This window comes from Ischnura elegans, chromosome 10 (assembly GCF_921293095.1).
Source record: "Ischnura elegans chromosome 10, ioIscEleg1.1, whole genome shotgun sequence".
Taxonomy (NCBI): Eukaryota; Metazoa; Arthropoda; class Insecta; order Odonata; family Coenagrionidae; genus Ischnura; species Ischnura elegans.
The window spans coordinates 90280603-90301990 of record NC_060255.1 but is presented as its reverse complement, the minus strand read 5'-3'; the positions used below and the strand labels follow the sequence as shown (position 1 = coordinate 90301990).

General features: G+C 38.2%; 2 protein-coding genes across 4 annotated transcripts in view; one reads left to right on the top strand and one right to left on the bottom strand.

Annotated features, from left to right (window-relative positions):
• Positions 1 to 5082, top strand: part of LOC124167206 (heterogeneous nuclear ribonucleoprotein L) — a 313940-nt gene extending 308858 nt beyond the window's left edge. For all 3 annotated transcript variants that reach the window (XM_046545053.1, XM_046545054.1, XM_046545051.1), the window contains 6 exons: positions 599 to 854; positions 1788 to 1909; positions 2032 to 2182; positions 2600 to 2711; positions 2885 to 2980; positions 3428 to 5082. In XM_046545053.1, coding sequence (XP_046401009.1) covers positions 599 to 854; positions 1788 to 1909; positions 2032 to 2182; positions 2600 to 2711; positions 2885 to 2980; positions 3428 to 3561 — 871 coding nt within the window. In that variant the 3' untranslated portion in view covers positions 3562 to 5082. The remainder of the gene's footprint in view (positions 1 to 598; positions 855 to 1787; positions 1910 to 2031; positions 2183 to 2599; positions 2712 to 2884; positions 2981 to 3427) is intronic.
• Positions 4097 to 21388, bottom strand: part of LOC124167207 — an 88540-nt gene continuing 71248 nt past the window's right edge. The window contains exon 6 of the mRNA XM_046545055.1: positions 4097 to 9978. Within this exon, the coding sequence (XP_046401011.1) occupies positions 9893 to 9978 (86 nt within the window). The 3' untranslated portion in view covers positions 4097 to 9892. The remainder of the gene's footprint in view (positions 9979 to 21388) is intronic.

Genomic DNA, 21388 nt, shown 5'->3' with positions numbered 1-21388 from the left:
TTGAATGTTTTCCACCTACACTTCAGGTGCACTTGTGTAAAAAAATCTTTTCACATATTTTCATCAATTCCATACGGAAACTTTAAAGTCATTAGTGTAGCTTTGCATATGACTTAAATGCAAAGATAACTAATGGGTTCCTAGTAAGTGATATATTTCTGTTTGGGATGGGCTTTGTTTTTTCTTAATTTCAATCTTGGAGTTCATATTGGCTTGTAATGTTTGGACTAATCCATCCTTTCATAGGAATACATTCAATGCTAGAAATGCCCAAGTGCCTACATTAATAAAAGTTACTGAAGTTAGGAGGATATAGTGGAATGACTTCCTAATTAATGAATAAGGGAGATGGCAATTTTCCACAAATTTATTATAAATTTGAACTTGAGAATGACCTGGCATTCGAAATGCATTGTGCGATGTTAAATAAATTTGTGGAAAATTTTCATCTTTCTTATTCATTAATCTGGCTGTATTAATGTTTGGAAAAGGATAACGTGATGATTAGTGGCATTGCTAACTGCTGAGGCAGTGAATCTCCTTTGTAATTTATTTTGCAGTGTTTTTTATTGATGCATGTTAACATGATTTTTTGCAGATACGGTGGTGTGAAGGGCGAGTACGTGAGGCAGCCCCTGCGCCCGTCTCCACCCCGCCCTGGCTACGCCCCTGGAGGTGGGGGTGGTGGGGGCCTGTCTGGTGGTGGCGGAGTGGTTGGCGTAGTAGGTGGGGGTGGTCCTTCAAACAATCTGCCCCAGCAAGGCTCAGTCATGATGGTGTATGGCCTCAACCTGGATAAAGTCAACCCAGACAAGCTGTTCAATGTATTCTGCTTATATGGAAATGTTGTCAGGGTAGGTTTGAATTTGCAAAGTTTTTCACCTGATGTAACCAATAGAATGCGTTCAGATTTCCGCGGAAGTGTTTTAGTGGAGGATTCCCTTGAAGAAAAAAGGTACACAATTTCATAAGTAATAAGGATTGATATCCAAGATTAATATTGCATTGTTGAATTGCTACTTGATAATCAATTTCATGAGTAAGTTAATTTTTTCATGTAAAAACACTAGTGAGGAATGCTATCCATCAGATATCGGAGTGCCCAGGGTTCATGAGTTTCCATTTCCACAATAAGGCTTAAATATCTCTGTCAGTCTTAAGAATTTAAATAATTTTTTTAAAACATGACTGTTTAAAAGGCCCTTTAAACAATGGAGTGATTCTAAAAAAATCCTGAAATTCCCCAATATTGATTAAACAGTAGTTAAGGAAGAAAATTGTGAATAGCAAATGGTGAAATTAAATATACAAAAACACTGCATATACTGGAATCATGGTGTCTCCACCATTAGGGGAAGGTATACTTACAATCAATCAAATTTTATTATCAATCTTTATTCTGATTGCTATGATTAATAATGTAATATTGATATGATCAATTATTTAATACCTATTACATAGTCCTAATTCTTTGGTTTATATTCACTATGGAGTTATTGTTACCTCATTTTGATTTTGTCTTTGTCTCCTCACTATTGATAGAAACAACCAGCAAACCAAGTCTCTTTAATTTGAATGATTTAACAATTTAAGTAATTAAAAAATATAGGAGTATCATATTCCTTTGCTGGACATATCTTTTTATTAATTTTGAAATTTTTAGTACAAGCATAATGATTTAACTCTTGTTATTATCATGAGCTATGGTAATGATTTCTTTCTTTAAATTTCATGAATTTAGTCTTTCTCAGCTAATCTTAAATTTATCCATTATTTTTCTCTTGCAGATCAAGTTTCTCAAGACAAAGGAGGGCTGCGCCATGATTCAGATGGGGGACAGTCTTGCTGTTGAGAGGGCCGTCCAGAATCTGAATAACGTCTCATTTTTTGACTGCAAGTTGCAGCTTGGGTAATTATATCTTGATATTCATGTGAGAACTTTGCATTGCAGTAAATGTGATTGCATTGGCTAATTACTTAAAACTAGTAATGGAGTGTTCAGTGTATGTAATGTGTGGAATATATTTTCAGTTATTCCAAACAAGCATTCCTGAGTGACGTACAGCACCCATACCCACTTCCCGATGGAGCTCCGTCATTCAAGGACTTCATGGGTAACAAAAACAATCGCTTCATCAACCCAGCCATGGCTAGCAAGAATAGGATACAGCCTCCATCCAAAGTAAGTCAAACATTTGGAATTTCACTTTCATTACATCTCCGATTAAACCTTACAGTCGTTGATAAAATTCATCTCTTATTCACCCCACATATTTCTTTATATTATTCTTGCTGTATTCTTCAATAAAGAACAAATTTATATGGTACATCAGTTATGCGTTGTGTCTTAGTATACTGACTCAGCTTGTTGATGATGGATGCCATAGTTTTGTTAAAGAAATTTTTTAAGTTATGCTGTATCTATGATTTTCTGTGTAAATTGGTTGAAAATGCAAATCCTCGATTTTCTGGCGAGTAAGTTTTCATAAAATAAATGTGGAAGGGAGTTGTTCAGTTTTATAGATGAAGCCAATCACCTGGTCAAAACTTTTTTTTACACTAATATGGTAATAGTAATGTTTCTTCTCTGCCTTTTCAGATTCTTCACTTTTTCAACACTCCTCCAAATCTAACGGAAGAAAGACTAAAGGAAGTGTTTGATGATCTTGGTGTATCTCCTCCTAAAACAATTAAGCTGTTTCCATCCAAAAGTAAGTGTGAACTTGCTTATTTTTATCCAAATGAAAATTAACTTGTAGTTGTATCATTGCATCCCATCTTACATTTTGTAAGTAATTAGTGTTATACCACTTGATGCCGCATGATCTACATAGGCACATATCACTTACAATCAATCAGTTACAGACAATTTATTTTGTTTCAGCTGAAAGGAGTTCTTCTGGTTTGATGGAGTTCGATAACATAAGTCAATCATTGGAAGCACTAATGATTTGCAACCATGCACCAATTCAAAACCCCAGTAAGTATACTGTTTGGCCTGAGATATTTTGTGGTTTAAGTTTTATATTCATAGAACCCTAACGATGATCTCATTAGTCATTATGCCAAGAGCATTTACTGAAGTCTACAAATCAGTTATTTTGTTGCAATTTTTTAAAAGCAATTTCCAGGTAAAGATGTTTATATGCATGTCTAAGTTTTTTAAATAGGTGTGTGAATAGGGTATATAGGGTATAATGTAAATATTTTATGTAAATGTAGTCGGGTGTAGTTGGGGAATGGGGTAACCATAGAGATATAAAGAATTTGGAGCAATGTGTGTTTACTTTTTGGGTATGATAAATGTTTTCTCTATGTTTAAAAATTTAAGTGATAGTAATTTATAAGATATAAAATGAAAACTAATCAAAGGATGTTCCTTTATCCAGAATTAATCCTTCCTTTCTCTTCTCTCTCAACCTTTTAGACGGAAAGTTCCCGTACATAATGAAGTTGTGCTTTTCCTCATCCCGGCAAATCCCCAACTCAATGCAGATGCAGAAGATGCACCACCACAAGGACGACGGAGAGGACAATGGGAATGATGAAGCGCACGATTAGGGTGTGCACGCAGTGTCCCCCCAAGAGCTGTGGGTGGGAGGGGGCAGGGGCCGATTAGGGAGTGGGGTGCCATCGACAACAGCACAGGGACTGTGGCAGGGGCGTCGGTGGGCTCCGTCGAGTGGTGGGAGCGACACAGCGTGCGGTGGGGGCAGTCCGGCGTCTCTGTTGCGTTATGTGATTCAGTCTTGTCTTCATCTGTTGGAGAGGTGCCGGTTGGGCAGTGTGTTGCGCAGGGTCCGTTTCCCGAGACGGCCCCGTCGACGGCCCCCCTCCTCCCCCCGTGCCCCGACTTCCCCCTCTCTCTTTCAGTTGTCTTGCTCTCTCTCACTCTCTGCTCGCTCCGCAAGCGGCGGGACTTCGCCCCGTCGTTGGGGTTGGACAGGGGTCTCTTTGCGGCACAAAAGGTGGACCACGGCCCTCAACGAATGGAGAGAGCTGCCTTTTGCGTGTGCCGTCGTCTCAGTTTGGTCCAGAGTCTTTGTAGAATTCCAAATTTTGTTTGCAGTTGTCTAAATGGATTTTTTGTCAATAGTAATTATTAATTATGATTAAGTGTAATGACAAGGGAGGAGGATGTGTTTTAAGTCACCTGGGAGGATTCTCCTTTGAACTCAGGTAAACTAAACGAAACAAAAAATTATACCATGTCAATATCTTGGAGGGAGTTTGGCTTGCTGGGAGCGGGTGAGTCTGTAATGTAGGGAAAGAATGTGTGTGTTAAGATTGAGAGCGAGAGATAGCAAGAGAGAGGGAAGTCTTAGGGCGTTAAAAAGGGGTTTGTTGGGAAGGGTTCCTGGAGTCAGTCCAGGGCTTTCTCGGGTCGGGCTATTGAGTAGCTAAAGCAGATTATGATTACTTGTAGTAAGTACATGAGATGACCTGAACATATCAAATAGTGCTTAAATGAATGAAAAAAGAAACATAATATGGAAAAATTACTACTTTCAAGTATCATTCCCAGTGTCTTGTGTGGGTATGTATTTCCCCAGTTTTCAAATCTCAAGGTTAGTTGAATTTGTTTTATGAATAAGGGAATATCATATTTAAACTCATTTGACTCTTTGAGTTGTGAAAACTATGCAGTGTTGACTCATGTCCACCGAAGCTGGTGTAATCTTCGTTGTGATATGATGAGTTTTTGTGAACAATTGTACATTCTCTCTCAGGGGAGAGTTGAAACATTTTGAAAGACAAAGTAAATAATAAGGTATTCTTTTCTGATAATCTATTTTAAGTTCTCTTTCTTTGCCTTCACTTTTTTTTGTTATTTCCTTAACAACAGTGAAGTTATTGTACTTGATGTCATTAGCAAGTAGGTTGGCCATTACTTTTCCATTGAATAGGTTAGTGAAATAATGAGTACACACTAGTTTTAATGTGTCTTTTTAGTGTGTTAACAGCTATTATTAAATATTTTTGCTTTTAATTTTAAAAACGCATGCTGCCCATTTTTTTAACAATTGTAGGGCCCTAAGTGACTGAAGTATCATTTGAATAAAATTTTATTTGTCCAGAGGACTTTTTTTTCCTTATTGTGCATGTGTTCTACATGCGTTTGTTTTTTTAGTTGACCCGAGTTATCTCTCTCGTAACCAAGAAGTGGATAAAAATTTGCATTCATTGCATGTAGTTGGGCTATGTAATTTTTGGCCCACTTCATTTAATTTTGCGAGTTCTATAAAGAGGAGTTTGGAGTGTGTGTTGCTCTTGGTCATGCTGCAAATTCGATGGGTAGTTGAAGGGCGATTAGAATGATACCAATGGTTCTTTGCTTCCATGCATAATGCTTGTTCATGTTCGCTGAGTGATCCTTCTGTAAAATCTTCTATTTTTCCCCTCTCTGTGGTGTTTGAATGAAATTGCAGTTGGCCTGAGCATGGGGCATGTAAATGGCCCATGTGCTGAAAAAATTATGGTTCAAAAGACTTTTGAAAAGTGTGAATTTTGAATATGTTGATCATATTTTGATAAGCTTTATCATAAAATTATTACATTTAAGAAAACTTTAAGGTTATCATTCATATGGCCAGCATTTTAGAGTTAACATATTATGAAAACGAAGTGCAAGTCGTTTCACGTCTTTTTTATAGATCACTGTGGTTGCTATGCAGTGTTAACGATGATGCTTGAAGATGTCTTAATTGGCTAATCCTCCCATTTCTCTCACATAATTCACTCAAATGTGATATTTTGGCAATCATACAAGTGTTTTTCTAATTAACTTCTCTTTGCTGTAATTTAGTGGTTTACTTGTCCGGTATCTTTAAGTAGGCTTAAGACTTAAAATGAAACATGCTTACAGATTCCAGTCTACATAAACACAATGTCAAAGATTGGAACAAGTATCGTGTCATGTTACTGCATAGAAGCAGAAACTTACTTTACAGTAGTATACATGTACAACTTAAAACATTAAAGATTTAGTTAACATTTGACAACCTGTCTACATTCATTCGCTACACTTTCACCAAAATCACTTCCAACTACTCCTGAAAACCAAAACCATCCAGTCTAATCATTTGGGACATTTTATACAGGAACCCATATGCAGTGCTATCAACATTCTCATAAGGTGGCTTGCATCATGTGACACTCATGAAAAATCTTTCTCCCTCCTTCCTTTTGTTTTCTAGCCGTTATTTGCTTAGTGTTGATTTATGATTGAGTCATAATTTTCGATTGGTGTACATGAAGGTGACCATGAAGGTAAAAAAATACTTCTCGTGATATTAATGCCAAAATATGTATGTAAATATAGTTGTGAGCAAATGTAGATTTTGGGAATTTTTTCCATTATTTAGCGATTGAGACATATTTTCATTTTGGAGTTTTCTTGCGAGAATGGCATTTTCATCACTGCTAGAGGAAATAGCAAGGGTGTAATATTTCATTGAATGTGATAGTGGGGCTTAAGATTGCATTATCAGCAGTAGTTACCTCTCCAGTTTCCTGTTTTACAACATAAACACAACATAACATCATATGCCATGCCATTAAAGACTCCTATTGTTATGTAATAGGCGAACTGGGATTGCTGCTAGAATTTGCATCTAGTGCATTTCACACTTCTGATATTTATTCTGCATGCCTATTTTTGAAACTCTCTATGTGGTATCCTGTCTCAAGTTTCGTAATATTGAATTTTCAATCATCAGCTGATGCATCATAATATTATCAGATAAAACGAGTTCAGCGGAGAAATGTTTTGCATGGGAATGTTTCTTATTATGTGTGAATCAGCAGTGCAAATTAGGAGAGAGTACATGTTACAAGAAAATTTAGACGTAAGGCTCTTAATTCTCTGTTTGAATGGGTTGTCTTTTGAATTGTTTTCCCGAATGGGAGTTAATTTGATACAGTATGTATGGAAATTTTTGTATCATATGTATTGAGTGGATGAGAAACATTGGTATCAGGTATGTAAGGCACGTGGCCAGTGTTGATTCTCCAGGCACTAAATAATTTATATTAACGATTTTATGAGACGGGTTGCAAATCAGTGTACAATTTTGTACATACTTTACTCAGTAGGGACATATTGGATTGAATTAATAAAGGAAACCCTTCTATGTGGGATTGATTTGCCAATTGTACATGACTTGTGTAGCGGAAGAAAGAAGTTCCGTTGGCATGCCTTTGCTGTAAATTTGCTTTTCTAATTTTGTCTTGCAGCAAGAATTGTTCTCACAAAAATCCACATGATGTGGAGAGCACAAATAGAAATGGATGCATGTAAATCCTTCTTCAAGTCCAGGTTGGCTGCGTGCCTGAATAAGTGATTCCTGTAAAAGTTGCAGTTGATGTGCTAAAGATGCTTAGGTTTAATCCCATAGAAATGTCATGCCCCTGAATAGGGTTTTGCCTTTTTGAATCTGGAGAGAGATAGATTCCGTTAGCATTGAATTTGGAAAATTTTCAGCACCATTATATACCCTAGTTATTTTTGTAATCCAGATCAATGTGATAACTTAATCATTTCATTAGGCCAAGATCTGTTTCCTTTATCTGTAACAAAAATTGATCCACTCATTTTTCCTTTGAGCTTTATTAACATTTGATAGTAGCTATTGGAGAGACCTAATTTTTATCTAGAAGAAATAAATTCTTTTTTTGCACGAATTACATACTTTTATAAGCATTTCGTGGGAATTCCGTATGAATTAATTCAAATGGATTGTATGTCTAACTGGAGAAGCACTTGCCCGCTTGCCTTTGCTTGAACCATGAAAGTCAAACCCAAGTGTATTATTCTGAACAAAATGGTTGAATTCCTAATGTTTGGGAGCTACCGGAAGTAAAACACCAAAAAATGACCTTAAATTTTGAGCATATTTATTATGCGATACAAGATCTTGAAATCTCTTGAGAATTTTATTTGTAAATAAGATTGGATATGCTTTTCTTCTAGTCAATATGAAGTGAATTTGCTCATGACGGTAGATTAGGTTGGAGAAACTAAAATGTAGCCTGGGGAAACTTCATTCCACTTATTTACCGTTAATATTTTAATCTTGTTTTTGCGGTTAAGATTATTTTTTGGGAGATATATTTTCCTTGAGGGTTGGGCTTCACCGGTTTGTTTTTCTTGCAGTTTTCGTACCTTGCGAAAATGGAGGCTTCGTTAGTTTTGGCTGTTTGTTTATGTTGTATCACTTGTGTTGTGTCCAATCCTGCAAGAAATACTGCATTGCTGTTGTCTTTTGTTAATTTTTTGTAGTATATTTGTTATTTCTGACTCAAAATTGTCTTAATCGATGAGTGCTTACTAACCTTCCTGCAAGTCCTCTCATTTCCCTTGTTTATGCGGCTTCCATAATTCCTTAAATATGTACTCATCCTGCACTAATGTAATGAATGCAGCCTTGTGAACGTGGCTTTGCACACTGACTAGTTGTACTTAATTCTGTTTCTTTGATTTTTTTGTTAATTGTTATTTGACTCTTGCTTTTCAAGTACTTAACTTAGTGAAGAACTCAAAATTGTTGTTAACGTGTAGCAAAATGAAAGGAATTTGGCAAAACCTTCAACTTTTGCTCATTGTGTCTTCGTAGTGTGGTGTCCTGCGCAAATCAAGCCACCAGCTTTAAATCCTGCCAACAAATCCACTTCACAAATTCACACAGCATTTTAAAGATATTTTGTATAAAAGATAAAAGTAGAAATTTTTTCACTGCTGTAGGAAATGGAGCACTGCTACAAATAAAAATTTTATGGTTTGCTGCTTTCCTAACAGCATTTAAATCTAGTATTTCATCTAATAGAAAATAATAAAAAAAATAACTCAGACCATAGTATGTAGTGTATTGGTAGGAAAAGTGATTATATAGGTAGTTTTTAAAATGAAGGCCATGGGGAAAAAAGTCAATTACTAGTTCAAGCCATAATTACATTGGCCCATTAAGGAGGCTGTGTGTCTCGTAAATGATGTTTTTATCGCAAATGTTGGAGATGAGCATGTGAATTGAATCTCTGCATTATACTGTTGTGTATTCCATGTTGTACTCATGGTGAATTTTGACAGCTGTCCAGCATTCAATATATTTTTAGGATTCCCTTCCAGTGAATTTAAGGATACTTTTTATGTGTAGCCATTTTGGTGTGCTAAAAAAATTCTTGAAATTAGTGCACGGTGAATGTTGAAAAAAAATAACTGCAGTTCATCCTATAGATTACATCTTCCATGTGTGTCTCTTTGAGCGTGTGCAGTCCTTAAATTGCTGCACATGTTGAGTTTACATTTTGACACAGTTTTGAGCATTGCAATATACATAAATTGAATGATGCTGTAAATGCTCTTGTCAGCTGGTGTGCTTGGCAAAGAGTTATTTTGGCATTGATAAAAAAAAAGGAAGAAAGAGTCAATTTCTCTTAAAGAGGAACCTAATTATTTCTCTGACAGACATTGTTTCGTCATTCTCATTATCACCTTATTTATGTCCATAATATGAATGATATTGCTTGAGTTGCAAGGGATGCACCCCTAAGGCAATTGGGGTTGTGCTCGTATTACTTAAAAGACAAATTGTAAATCATGTTATTTTAAAAGTATGCTCTATTATTCCAAAGTGTTGATTATCAGTAACAATTGTGAAAAATGATAGAATTGTTTATCATACAATTTTTTGCCTTTATTTTTTTGATGTGGAAGTCTTGGGAATAAAATTATAAACATCTCAGTGCTTTCCTGTCCTTTCTCTCGGCACTGCACTTTGTCCACTGATAACAAACACCAAGTGTTCCTGAATGGCACAATTTTGGTGGTCTTGGAGGTGAAGCTCACTCGAAGCTACTAGGACCTTTCTGTCATTGTCCTAGTAGCGGCTTGCTGTCATGAGTTTTCGTCCTTGGTCGATGTTGCAGTCTGGGAGCCAGATGTTTCTTCAAGCGCTCGGAGACGTAGCTTTTTGTGTTTTCCTGCAGAAAAATGTAAAAAAACAGCATTAATGGCAATTGAAGAGCTCGGAACACAAGTCTTATATTTCCTTGCAGGAAAAAATTATAAAAGAATATTTATTCCAATGAATTCCTTCACATTAACACTCGACTGAAATGGCAGTATGCTCTTATCTTTGCATTTTGAGAGTTAATTCCAAGTGATCAAACAATTAGTAGGAGCCAATTTTGGCCGTATTTGAGATTATATTAGTGTAGTGTAATAAATCGAACGCTCCTAGCCGTGTAGTAGTAAGCTAAAAAAAACCACTCCATACAAGCGTATATAGAATTTTTAGTCCATAAAATCGTATGTCGTAATCACGGTCACTGCATAGACGCCCAATTCCATCCCACAAAAGTCTGATTTCTGTTACCACTTTGGTCTCATTTTAATCGGTTTTTAAAACTCCGCGGCGCGGTGACGAGTGCAATGCGATACACTTTCTCTTCCATTATTTTACAATATACTATTTGTTATTGCGAGGAATAGCATTGAAAAGGGAAATTTTGATATATCACATAATCATGTGCATACATTTCGGTTAATACCCCTAAATACACCGTATTTCCCCGTGAAACTCAGATCCATGTGTCCGTCAGCGACGTTAGTGGCGACTTTTGTAAACCCATTTAAATGCGCGGTGGGTGACAACACATGTAGAGACCTACTAGAGGATCCTCTTTTTTGTAATAACCTTGGTCGTAGAACCAGTCAACAATGGGTGACATTTCACTTACGATTATATGGCTCAAATTTGACAGAAACGATTTTCTGAAGTAGAAATTCAAGATACGCCCGTATGAAATTGTTTTTGAGCTTCTACGTTACGGCAAGGAGCGGTCGAAATGTTCAATTCAGGCTACCTTACGAATCAGTGACATTTTGGATGTATTGTTTGGCCCATGTGGGTACCTTGGGAAATAGCCAACATGAAGCATTCATAGGTTCACGTATAATTGCCAGCGCTCGTGCACTATAAATGGAATACGTAAGAACCGCCAATCCCGGCTCATGTCATGCGGGCCGATTATGTCAGACCCTGGGCCGATTGGTGCGTCAGCTCCTGGTATTATATATTCGGAATTTGCGAAGAATAAGTACTTTTCTGGTGATTTAAGGTTTCTAAAGGCAGTCTTCTACTTATCTTTGGAATGATGTGTGTGTACCAGATGAGCACTCCAACCTGATGTTAAATAAGGAATGGGAAGTTTTATAGTGAGAGAACGATTTCTTGTTGCCAAAGGCGGCAAAGGTTGATTGAAAATTCACAATCTTTAACCCATATTATCAGGGGTTATCTTAATGACTCTATTGTTGTGTATTTGGGTTGCTTACCTCTTCGAAAGAAAGGGATAGCAGGGACCCGACAATTCCCTTGAAGACAATTTTTCCTGTTTTGGACCAAGTATTTTTCATTGTTTATCCAATTAATATTCAAAAAGTCTGTGAGTGTCTAAAAAGCTTAAAGTGATATGTACGGAACATTCTTTAATTTTTATCACCCGTGATAAGTGTTAATTACATAGGTGCACCAAAAAAATTCGTTTGGGAATATGGGAGCTCCCGGAAAATACGGTAGTATAGGCAACCCTAGCTCAATGTGTGTTCGCTGGTGAAATCTGGTCAGAATTATGCAGTTTACTGAAACATGATCTCGGCGGACGGACAAGAATTATCGCCTCAATCATTTAAATGTCCAGGAAATGTGGAAAAGAATGGCGAGGGTGCTGGTTTGCGCGTTGGCGAATTTCGTAATATCCCGCGGGGTATCCATGGAGACCAGCGAATGTCGGCTGTAACAGTTGACAGCGTAACGATAGTAACGAGGGCCACAATTTCGACACTGCGCATTCAGGCGCTCAGAGGGCTACTACAACAGACGTGGAATTTCCCCCTGAATGCGAGCGATCAAGCTCACCGCGGGAGTGGATTACTACTCACAATTCATAAGTAATTATATACGTCCTCTAATTCGCGTGATAAGGCACAATACGGAGTCGTTTAAAATCCATAAATTGACATTTAATTTAAAAAAGCGCGAAGTAGCTAAATAAAAGGAATGTGGATAAAATGTAACAATGATGTCAAAAATTAGAAGAGAGAAAAGATATTGCCGACACTGGGAATCGTAGCCGGGACACCTACTACAGGGTTAAAGGACTAGCGCCGTAGGCCACGGCCATAGTTGGAAGTCGGTGATTACTCAGGGGATGTAATGCTGCGCGAAATCTTTACATGCGAATATCTCTCGAACCCGGGCCTATGTGGAAGAAAGCCGTGACACTTTTTCTACCTTACCTATATAGTTTTAGAAAATAACATCCGCATCCAGATCGTGAACATCACTTTGGCGACGTCTCCTGTCAGCGAATTCTCAGCCTTCCTGAATGGAAGAAGTGCGTGGGCGCCACGTTGGGGATTTTGAATCGTATAGCAACACACCATAGGCTACCTAGAGGTAATATTTGAACTTTCGCCAATCAGCGACTAGTGCTCAGGCAAGTAGCGACCGAAAAGGCCGATCCGAGAAATGACTGAGCCGTCTCACTGAGCTGCTATGCAGCGGTCATTTCAGGGGGAAATTCCACTCTGTTGTGGTAGTCCTCAGAGCTCCCTCCCACTCCCCCTGAATTCACCCATGTTGAGATGCATCAGAATAAAAAGAGAGGAAGCAACTTTTGTGAGAATGAAGTCCATCAATAGGGTGGTTTGCTATTATTTTTTTATTGCTTAATCGAAAGATTATTACTCTTGGAGTACGTATTTCACGCTTTTAGATGTTTAAATGACCATATCTATTTTTCGCGACTAAACGAAAAGTGAAAATTTTCAAGCACGCGAAAACGCGACGGCTAAGTGGGAATGATGGGAAAAGTCCGTGTGACGTCGTTCTGGTTCCCGCTGCCGCCCTGTGAGATGACCTTGAGGCGAGGAATGAGCGCTGATACGACGCAGGATGCTAGCAGGTAGCAGAGTATCCTGCTAGCAGGTAGCGCTTGGCTTAAATAAGGATTATTAATACCCTATCAAACGAAGGAAACTTTCCGACCTTAGCCAGTGTTAATAGGTGATTATTAAGACATGTTTCCCTGAGCTCTGTGTCTCATGCATGCATTGGTAATCTCAGACGATGTAAAACTACTACTTACTCGTATAGAAACTAGGTCCCTGTGACGTCACGTGGAGTGGCATCGCATGGGCGCCAATCTGGCCTTTTTCAAATGCGGTTAAAATTGACCATTGCCATTCTTTTAAACCGGTATTTCGAAAACCAAATAATTTGTATATTATGAATACACTAATCGTGGGTAACGAATCGCAATCAGTGCAATTCGTGCCTTCAGTGCCTTGATGAAGGAAACTACCCTATTTATGACATAGAAAACTGTCGAGGTCAACGGGAAGAACTGTTTACACTTTTTCAGTTGTTCAGCGTGTCTCTAATTGGAAATCTAAAGATAACTAAACCGTTTACCTAGTCACACTCCACGATGGAAGTTCCGAAACATACTGAAACTAAGGTAAAGAAATGTTGAGAACCCTATGAGCATCATTATGTATTGACAATTTTGTTAGGAGAGATGAGATAGGGTTTGACATTTAAAGGGCCATCTGTGAGGAAAATTTAAAATCTAATGTGATTTCTGGATCGTTTTCTAATTGCTCCACTTGGGAATCTTCAGCCGAAAGAGGGCAACGAATGATAACCCAAAGGAAAGTAATTTTATTCACTGTAACCATTTATTGCATCATGAGCAGCATTACCTCTCGTCCTACGGTTACTGGTGGATGTCTTTTTTATTTAATAACTATGTTCGTGATTTGCTCTATGGTTTTTGGTAAAAAATAAAATAAGTTGTTGATTACAATTTTTCTGGGCCATTAAAATGTAACAGAAAAGGGGAATTGTTACATCTTCTAATAAGCATGAATCTGCCTGTTAAAACTCTCAAAATTTTGAGACCATTCATCATTGTCTACACTCTGAAAGTTACGGCCATTATTATTGTGGAGCAGATATCGGATGCAAAAGCCTAATTCTAAAATACATGGGATTTTAAAGTCATCGTTTAAAACGAAAGATCGCTCTACAAATCATCAATACTCATTACAACGGATAAAAGCTGATAAATCTCTTTGTTTAGCTTGTGGTTCCATTTTCATTGTACAATCACTCAAGGCACCCGCTAGCCTTCGCTAATTTCATGTAGTGATGGTGGTTGCTATGCGACCGCGGGACAGAGGAAGAGCTGCAGCACAAGCAGAGGGCAATGCACATATATGAACAGTGGCTGGCGGCGCGTGCATGTACGCATGTTAGCAAGTGCACACCCAAATATGAATGAATTATGAAAGATAACTATTCCTTTACTACGAGAAGGATAAAAATCGTGTCTACTTATGGGTGTGATATGAAGCTCCGAACGCTACAGCTATCTCCTTGGCGAATTCACAGCTCTGTAAGTGTGCGATCCCGTGGCATCGCACCGGGCGCAAATAGGATGGTTTCTTATTATTTTTTTATTGCCTAAATTGAAAAATTATTACTCCTGGAGTACGTATTTCACGCTTATTGATTTTTAAATGACGATATGTATTTTTCGCGATTAAATGAAAAGTGAAAGTTTTCAAGCGTACGAAAACGCGACGGCTAAGTAGGTTCCAATAACTTGGAATTTTGATATATGAAAGCCAGATCTATTATTAACAGTTTTTAGAAAACAAATTGTTTATACCACAAAAAATGGCGGATTTGTTTTGAACGACCCAAATCTCTGCTAACTTCGAAACCAATGGATCAATTGAAAATTGAGCTTTAAAACTGAGCTTTACATAATTTACATGCACGAGGACTTCCGGAAAGTCTCCAGTGTCGTTGCCCTACTAGGATTCATCGTTGATAATAACATTCAAAACACATTCAGTGAAACATCTAAACCACTCAAAATTCTTGCGACAATTCCGATGACAACTAGTGAAGCATTTTTTCAACCCTTAAACGTGTTAAAACATTCTTACGTAGCCAGATGGACGAGGACAGGCTCACTGCTTTGGAGATGTTGTAAATTGGAAAAAAGCTCCAGGATGGTATCAAAGGTTTCAATGACAAGGTGATAAATGAGTTCGCTCGGAAGAAGGAAAGGAGAATGAATTTCACCAACCCTCACTTGTAAAGGTGTGGTTAGAATAATTGTTTTCATTAACATGCTTATATTACTTCTGTTCATGCAGGGTAAAGGGTAAAATGTACCAGTTGTATGTCTTGCATGCGCTATGTATTATATTGCGACAAAATATTATGCTCATGGATTATAATTAGCATAATATAAATTAATCATCCTGCATCTGCTTTAATGCACACTATGGATAAATTACCACCAGCCGCCACTGCATATAAAGAAAATCTTCGCTGGATGAGCGGTTGATTCCTCCCAACCTACGACCCCCTCATCTCGTGTCAACGAGGTTCTCCTCACCTTTACATTCTGCACCATTATAAAAATCAAGTTTTATGAAACTATCGTTGGGAAGCCAATGGTAAAATTATTCAATGCCACCAGATAGTGACTCACAGCGATTCTAACCCAAGGTTGGTTAGGTGAGGGTAGAATACACCTCAGTCATTTATTCTCGTGTACCAACGATTGAAGTTACTATTTGCCGTATTGACTAGGTAGTGATCAAAGCTGTAGTGTGTAAAGATTCGGGGAGGCTTTATGGAGAGGTATCCATTTGAGAGGGAACAATTAAAACAATATATCCCTGACATTTCTAGCTGAGGGGTTGAACCTTCAGCTATATAGTGGGGGATTGCTACCGGCACCAGTCCTGAAAACCTTCGGGTTGCTCTGAGTCATTTGGATGGTGAGGTGCAGGCATTGCACGTGGATCGGCGTTGAGAGACTAGCGTCTAAAGCCGTTGCGATGCGGCTGGAGAGCAATTTTTTGAGGGGTTGTCGAATGGACAGAGTTCTGGATACGTTGGAATCGAATGGGGTACAGTCGCTGGTGAGCGCTTCTCATGGCATACCTTGGAAATCCCGAATACCACGCCGGTTGGCCAGTTTGCTTGGGTTCACAGGCGGAGTAAGACGGCCTATTGTGGTCGCTCGTGTTGGTGCTATTGTTTAAAATAGGGTGCTTCACTACCGCTCGACTGGTTTGGCTTTCTTTATTATTAGCTGTTTAAAACGTACGTTAAGTGAATTTTTCATGGTGTGTAAATCAGGCGCTGAGAAATGATCTTCCCATATCTCAATAATGAAAATTTGGTTTCGGTATTTCAATCTGTTTGAATTTTCGTGTTTGAGATACCGGCGAAAAAGGTCAGTTCAATGCACTGTGAAATTTGCAAAATGATAGCATTAGTTTTAAGCAGATTATAATTCAGTAAAGCCAAGCGGGAATGATGCGTTCTGCTAAGGTTTTATGAAAGAGTAACTGCTTTGAGGATAAATATATGTACATCGTTCTGGGGTGAATATTGAACAACTTTGAAGTGAAACAGTGGCGGGGATCGCTGTAAAGGAGCTCAGATGGCGGATGTGCTGAAATAGTAAGGTGGGTGTATAACTATAGTCTATTTTTACGTCATACATATAAGATGGAGAGAAATTTTCTCGGCCTTTCCAGTAGGTGAGGTCTTCCGTGTAAGCGAACGTTTCGATTCTCGACGCAGTCCATTTTTCGATTCCGGCATGATTGAAGAAATCGTAATTCTTCAGGTCTGGAAGATGGACGAGTCGAGCGCCGAAATGTTATCCGCTTGAGGAAGTGACCATATGGAATGTTAATTATTTTGTTCAGGAAAGCGGCTTCGAGTAAACATAATCGGGCGATTTTTGTCTTCTGCGAATGTAACATTGATTGAAATGGCAAAATAGGGGCTTCATATCCAAGTAGATTTGATGTGTTAAAGTTTTCTGAAATTTCAAGTTGTGTTTCTTCTCATGAACGTTATTTTCGGGTTCAAAAAATGGCTGATAAGTTATAATCTGTTCACCTTAAGCTATGATTGGTATCATCACACCTCCCGTTACACACCTACTGAGGTAGTGAAGTAGGTATTTCATTACTTTTCAATTAGCCATTTAGATTTAAATTTATACGATTATGACGCAATTTTTTAAAAGTACATTCTGCAAAATTTCAATTACCTATGTCTCACAAACTTTTCCTACGGCATAATAATGACAAACACCGATTTTGTTGTAATTCTTCCGTTGTTTTATTTTTCATTCGAAATTTGTTAGCGCGTAGTTGTCGGTTATGAGTGGTTCAAGGAGAACGTGAAGGTGAAAATTAGTAGCGCTCCCAGCTCCCCACCACCGGGCGTTCAGGTTTTTAGTGTTCCTGACATATGGCTTTGTATCTATGCATGGATTTCCTATTAATAATGATGCCATAAAACTCTGAACTCTAATATTTATTGGCCTGCGCACGGAATGGCATAGTTCATTCCCGCAGAGTGATTTTTATTCTTTGCAGTTTTTATTAATAAAGAGGAAGAATATAAAAATGTCCGTAAATGAAAGGTTTGGAAAATGTTTCCGAGAACGCTTACGGAATTTTTGTATGTATGTAACCCTCGGAAATTTCAATTCACTTTTTAAAGGACATTTCAAATATAAAATAATCGATATCATTAATTCGGAAATAATATTTACAGTGCAAAAATTTCGTTCTCCCTGTAAAAAATGGTGTAGAATAACAGTAGCGTATTTTATCGGCGACGAAATGAGGATTGTTTCGCCGTCCTCTAATTTTTGTGAGTTTATCTTCACTGTTTAGAACGTAGAAAATATTTATATTTTATTCTCAACGCTTTTCGACGAATAATTTTTTGTGCAAATAGGCTAGAAGCTAACCTAAACGACACGTTTATCGACTCAGTAGAGCTCCGCCGTAATTTCATAGGTACCTATAGCTCAATGTTCCGCTACTTTTTCACCGATGTTAAGTGTTTTTTTCCTTTATTTGACAGTCGTTAACTGATTTAAGAATATCACAGTATGGAGCAAACAGTTGCCGAAATATGGTTCGAAGTAGGAGCAAGGTAGATCCTCGTCGATAGATATTGGTCGAGAGATGCTCGTAATTACAGGGTCGTGACAGCCTGGTGGGATATTAAATGAAGGATACTTTGGAAATCCAAAGTTTTGAGCAATTAGTGTCTCTAGGTAAGGGAAAGGCACTCAAATAGCAATGTTATGTTTGTCTGGGAATTACGTTGTTGACGTACAATTTACTTTAAGGCATGGAGCGGATCTTTTTATTTATTTATTTATTTCCACACCACCGGAAGCAGCTTTATAAGGCCGTTCGGGGTTATTAACATGTTAACAATTTAACGTACATAAACAACCATGCCGTGGGTAGGGGTAACATTTTGCATCTGAGAAAAAGCATGTAAAATATTTAACCTTGCCGAACAGATATTGAAAAGAGTAACTATACTAAAAAAATCTACTTCCGTGCACTGACAGATTCATACAAATGTTTGAAGTGAACGAGACGAGATACGACAAAAAGTCACAGAATTTACCCCCTCAAAAAATCGTCTAAAACTCTCAGGAAAATTGTCGAAACACTAAATTTTCTATCTATTACAGTGTTACCAACTGCCTCAATCCTTCATTTGTCTGAGTATTTGGGGGTCATAAAATCGATTTGAACATTGTTACGCAGATTATTAATTTTTTACATATTTATTTCCAATTTCCCCGCAAACTGCACATAGAGACCTTCACAACGGAGGATTAATAAAGCAAGTCTCACACATCCATGGCCTGGATAGGGACCACCTACCCAAGCGGGATTCGTACCCGCGACCTTCTGTCGGGCAGGCGAGGACTTTACCCTGCCACCACCGATGCCGGCGGGGTAACGGGGTTTTATGACCTCGCACTAATGAAAAAAATAGAGACATATAGGAAGGCTTTCAGATCATCGGGTCACATGTGCCCCTAAATGCTTTTTTTGCCGTACTGGTGTGTTGGCAATTATGGGTGCTGTTAGGAGCGAGCAAATTTTAAAGCCTTACACGACTTAATCCATTTTGCCGCGCCTTTCCTGAGAGGCAACTGCGTAATGGGCATTCATGAACAGATGCAAATCGTTGAATATTTATCATTTTTTGAGTGAGTACGCGTTATGAGTAGTTATAATATTGGTCGATAGATGCTCGCAATTACAGGGTTGTGACAGTCTGGGGGGATATTAAATGAAGGATACCTTGGAAATCCAAAGTTTTGAGCAATTAGTGTCTCTAGCCGTTTTTAAACGTTGTGTCAATACCTGTAATAATCAAAGGAAGGGTAACTGGCTGGGGCATTTGATGAGCGGGAATGGAATATTGAAAGTGGCTTTGGAGGGATCGGTGGAAGGGGTCAGAAGAAGGGGAAGGAGAAGGCTGAAGTTCATTGACAACGTAAAAATTGGAAGATATGGAGACAGGAGGGAATGGAGACAGCATTGGCGCGCGGGACCTGCCGACGGGCAGAACAACTCAAGATGATGTCCTGTAAAACGTGTGAGGATTATTAAAATTTATGAGTTCCAGTTAATTAGAGTGATGTGAAAGGGTAAGGTTTTTACCCGCGTAAATTAGGTGTGAGTTTTTTCGTGTTTTTCTCCGGGTGATGTCCTCCGTTTATTTGTTGTTCATCTTGTCTCTCATCCTCAAAGGTTCTGAATGCTAATTAATCAGCTTAACCCAGATTTAGCCCGTCATAATGCTGATAAATTAGCATTCAGTATCCTTGAGAATGGTATAAAATTCTTCTCCTAATTTTTCAAGTAACTTTTTATCGGTAGAAAAACCGAAATAAAAACATCCATCAAATATAATGCTTTCTCTTTTGTTTAAAATCTAAGAGTATATGGTTAACTGAAACAGAAGGGTGTGTAAGAAAGTTCAGTTAGTATTCCGAAATCAGGGATTTCATTAGTAGTTACGTGTAGGTATATGGATATACATTTTTACTATCAACACATTTAGGCTTCAATTGGTGGAAGTTAGACGTATTTATTTAAATTTTTTTACTATCATATTTGTTGGCGTAAAAATGACATTTTCTCGATTAATAATTACATTTATTCAAGTTACGTCGCTTAATTTTGTTACCAATCAGCGGTAGCTCTTCTAGCTCTTCTAGCTAGGAAGTTCTTAATTCCTATGTCACGCCAAGTTACGCCAAGTTAAGCTGTTGTGAACGAGGTTTAATTGCAATCAATCAACGTGCGTGGGCAGTGCTTTGATCGCGGCGTCATTCGAGTCGTATGAATACACTCCTTCAGAGTCCATTTTGTAGGATGTGTGATCATATTCGACACGGCAAACATTGGGAATAAGGAAAAGGGAAGCTTGGCGTCGAATGACCAGTCCCCCGTATTGGAAGGGAGCCAGCGGGTCAACGCACCTTAACGATCTATTCAACGCAGCGCTCTGGTTACGTTTTCTGAACACCGCCCAGCAAAAGGATCTGAAAACGATGAAGAAAAGTTTAATGGCTGAGGTCGTGAACCGAGGAATTTTTCGAGTATCGGAGCCGTGCTCAATCCGTATACCTGCTTTTATTCCGCGGAGTGAGCGTTATATTTTACGCGGAGGGAAGTTCACTGACACCGTAGCTGTGCAATAGCATACCGCAAGGGTTATTTTTTGTCATGAGATGCTTGCGGATTTGCTGCTGAAAACTTGGTGTAAGGAAATAGTTGTGGAAGATAATTATCGAGTCTTAGGGAACAATAATTTGCCCTCCCTGTTGAAGATGTAACTACGTTACGAAACCCTTTTCGTGCCTATTTAAATACACAGGTGAACCTAACAAAGTTTTATTTTTTTATTTCCAATATGGAGGGGTTTCATAAAGTGAAGCCTGAAGTTATCAGTTATATGTTTCGTATTTATTTGCGAATTAGGTAGCTTCGATAAATTTTTCGTGACAGATTTCTTATAGGTATGCCTTCATTTAAATATGTTAGTCTTCTTTGCGTTATAATAGCAGGAAAATTGAAACATTTTTCTCTCTGGAAATTTAAAAACGGCGAGAGTGAACAACTGCAGTAAGTAAGGACGCCCTCCAGCAAACAGGACGATTAATTATTTGAGTACAGGAGTGGCAGCAAAGTTAGGAGGAGTGACCGGTGCTGTGGTCAGCCCTTGCAGTCAGAACTCTGAATATTTTTACTGTTGTAAAATGTAAGCTTGAAGAAAGTGATCACTTCATCCACCTGAAGAAGTCAGACGCAATAGGGTGGTTTCCTATAATATTTTTATTGCCTAAATCGAAATGTTATTACTCCCGGAGTACGTATTTCACGCTTTTAGGATTTTAAATGATGATATCTATCTTTCGCGATTAAATGAAAAGTGAAAAATTTCAA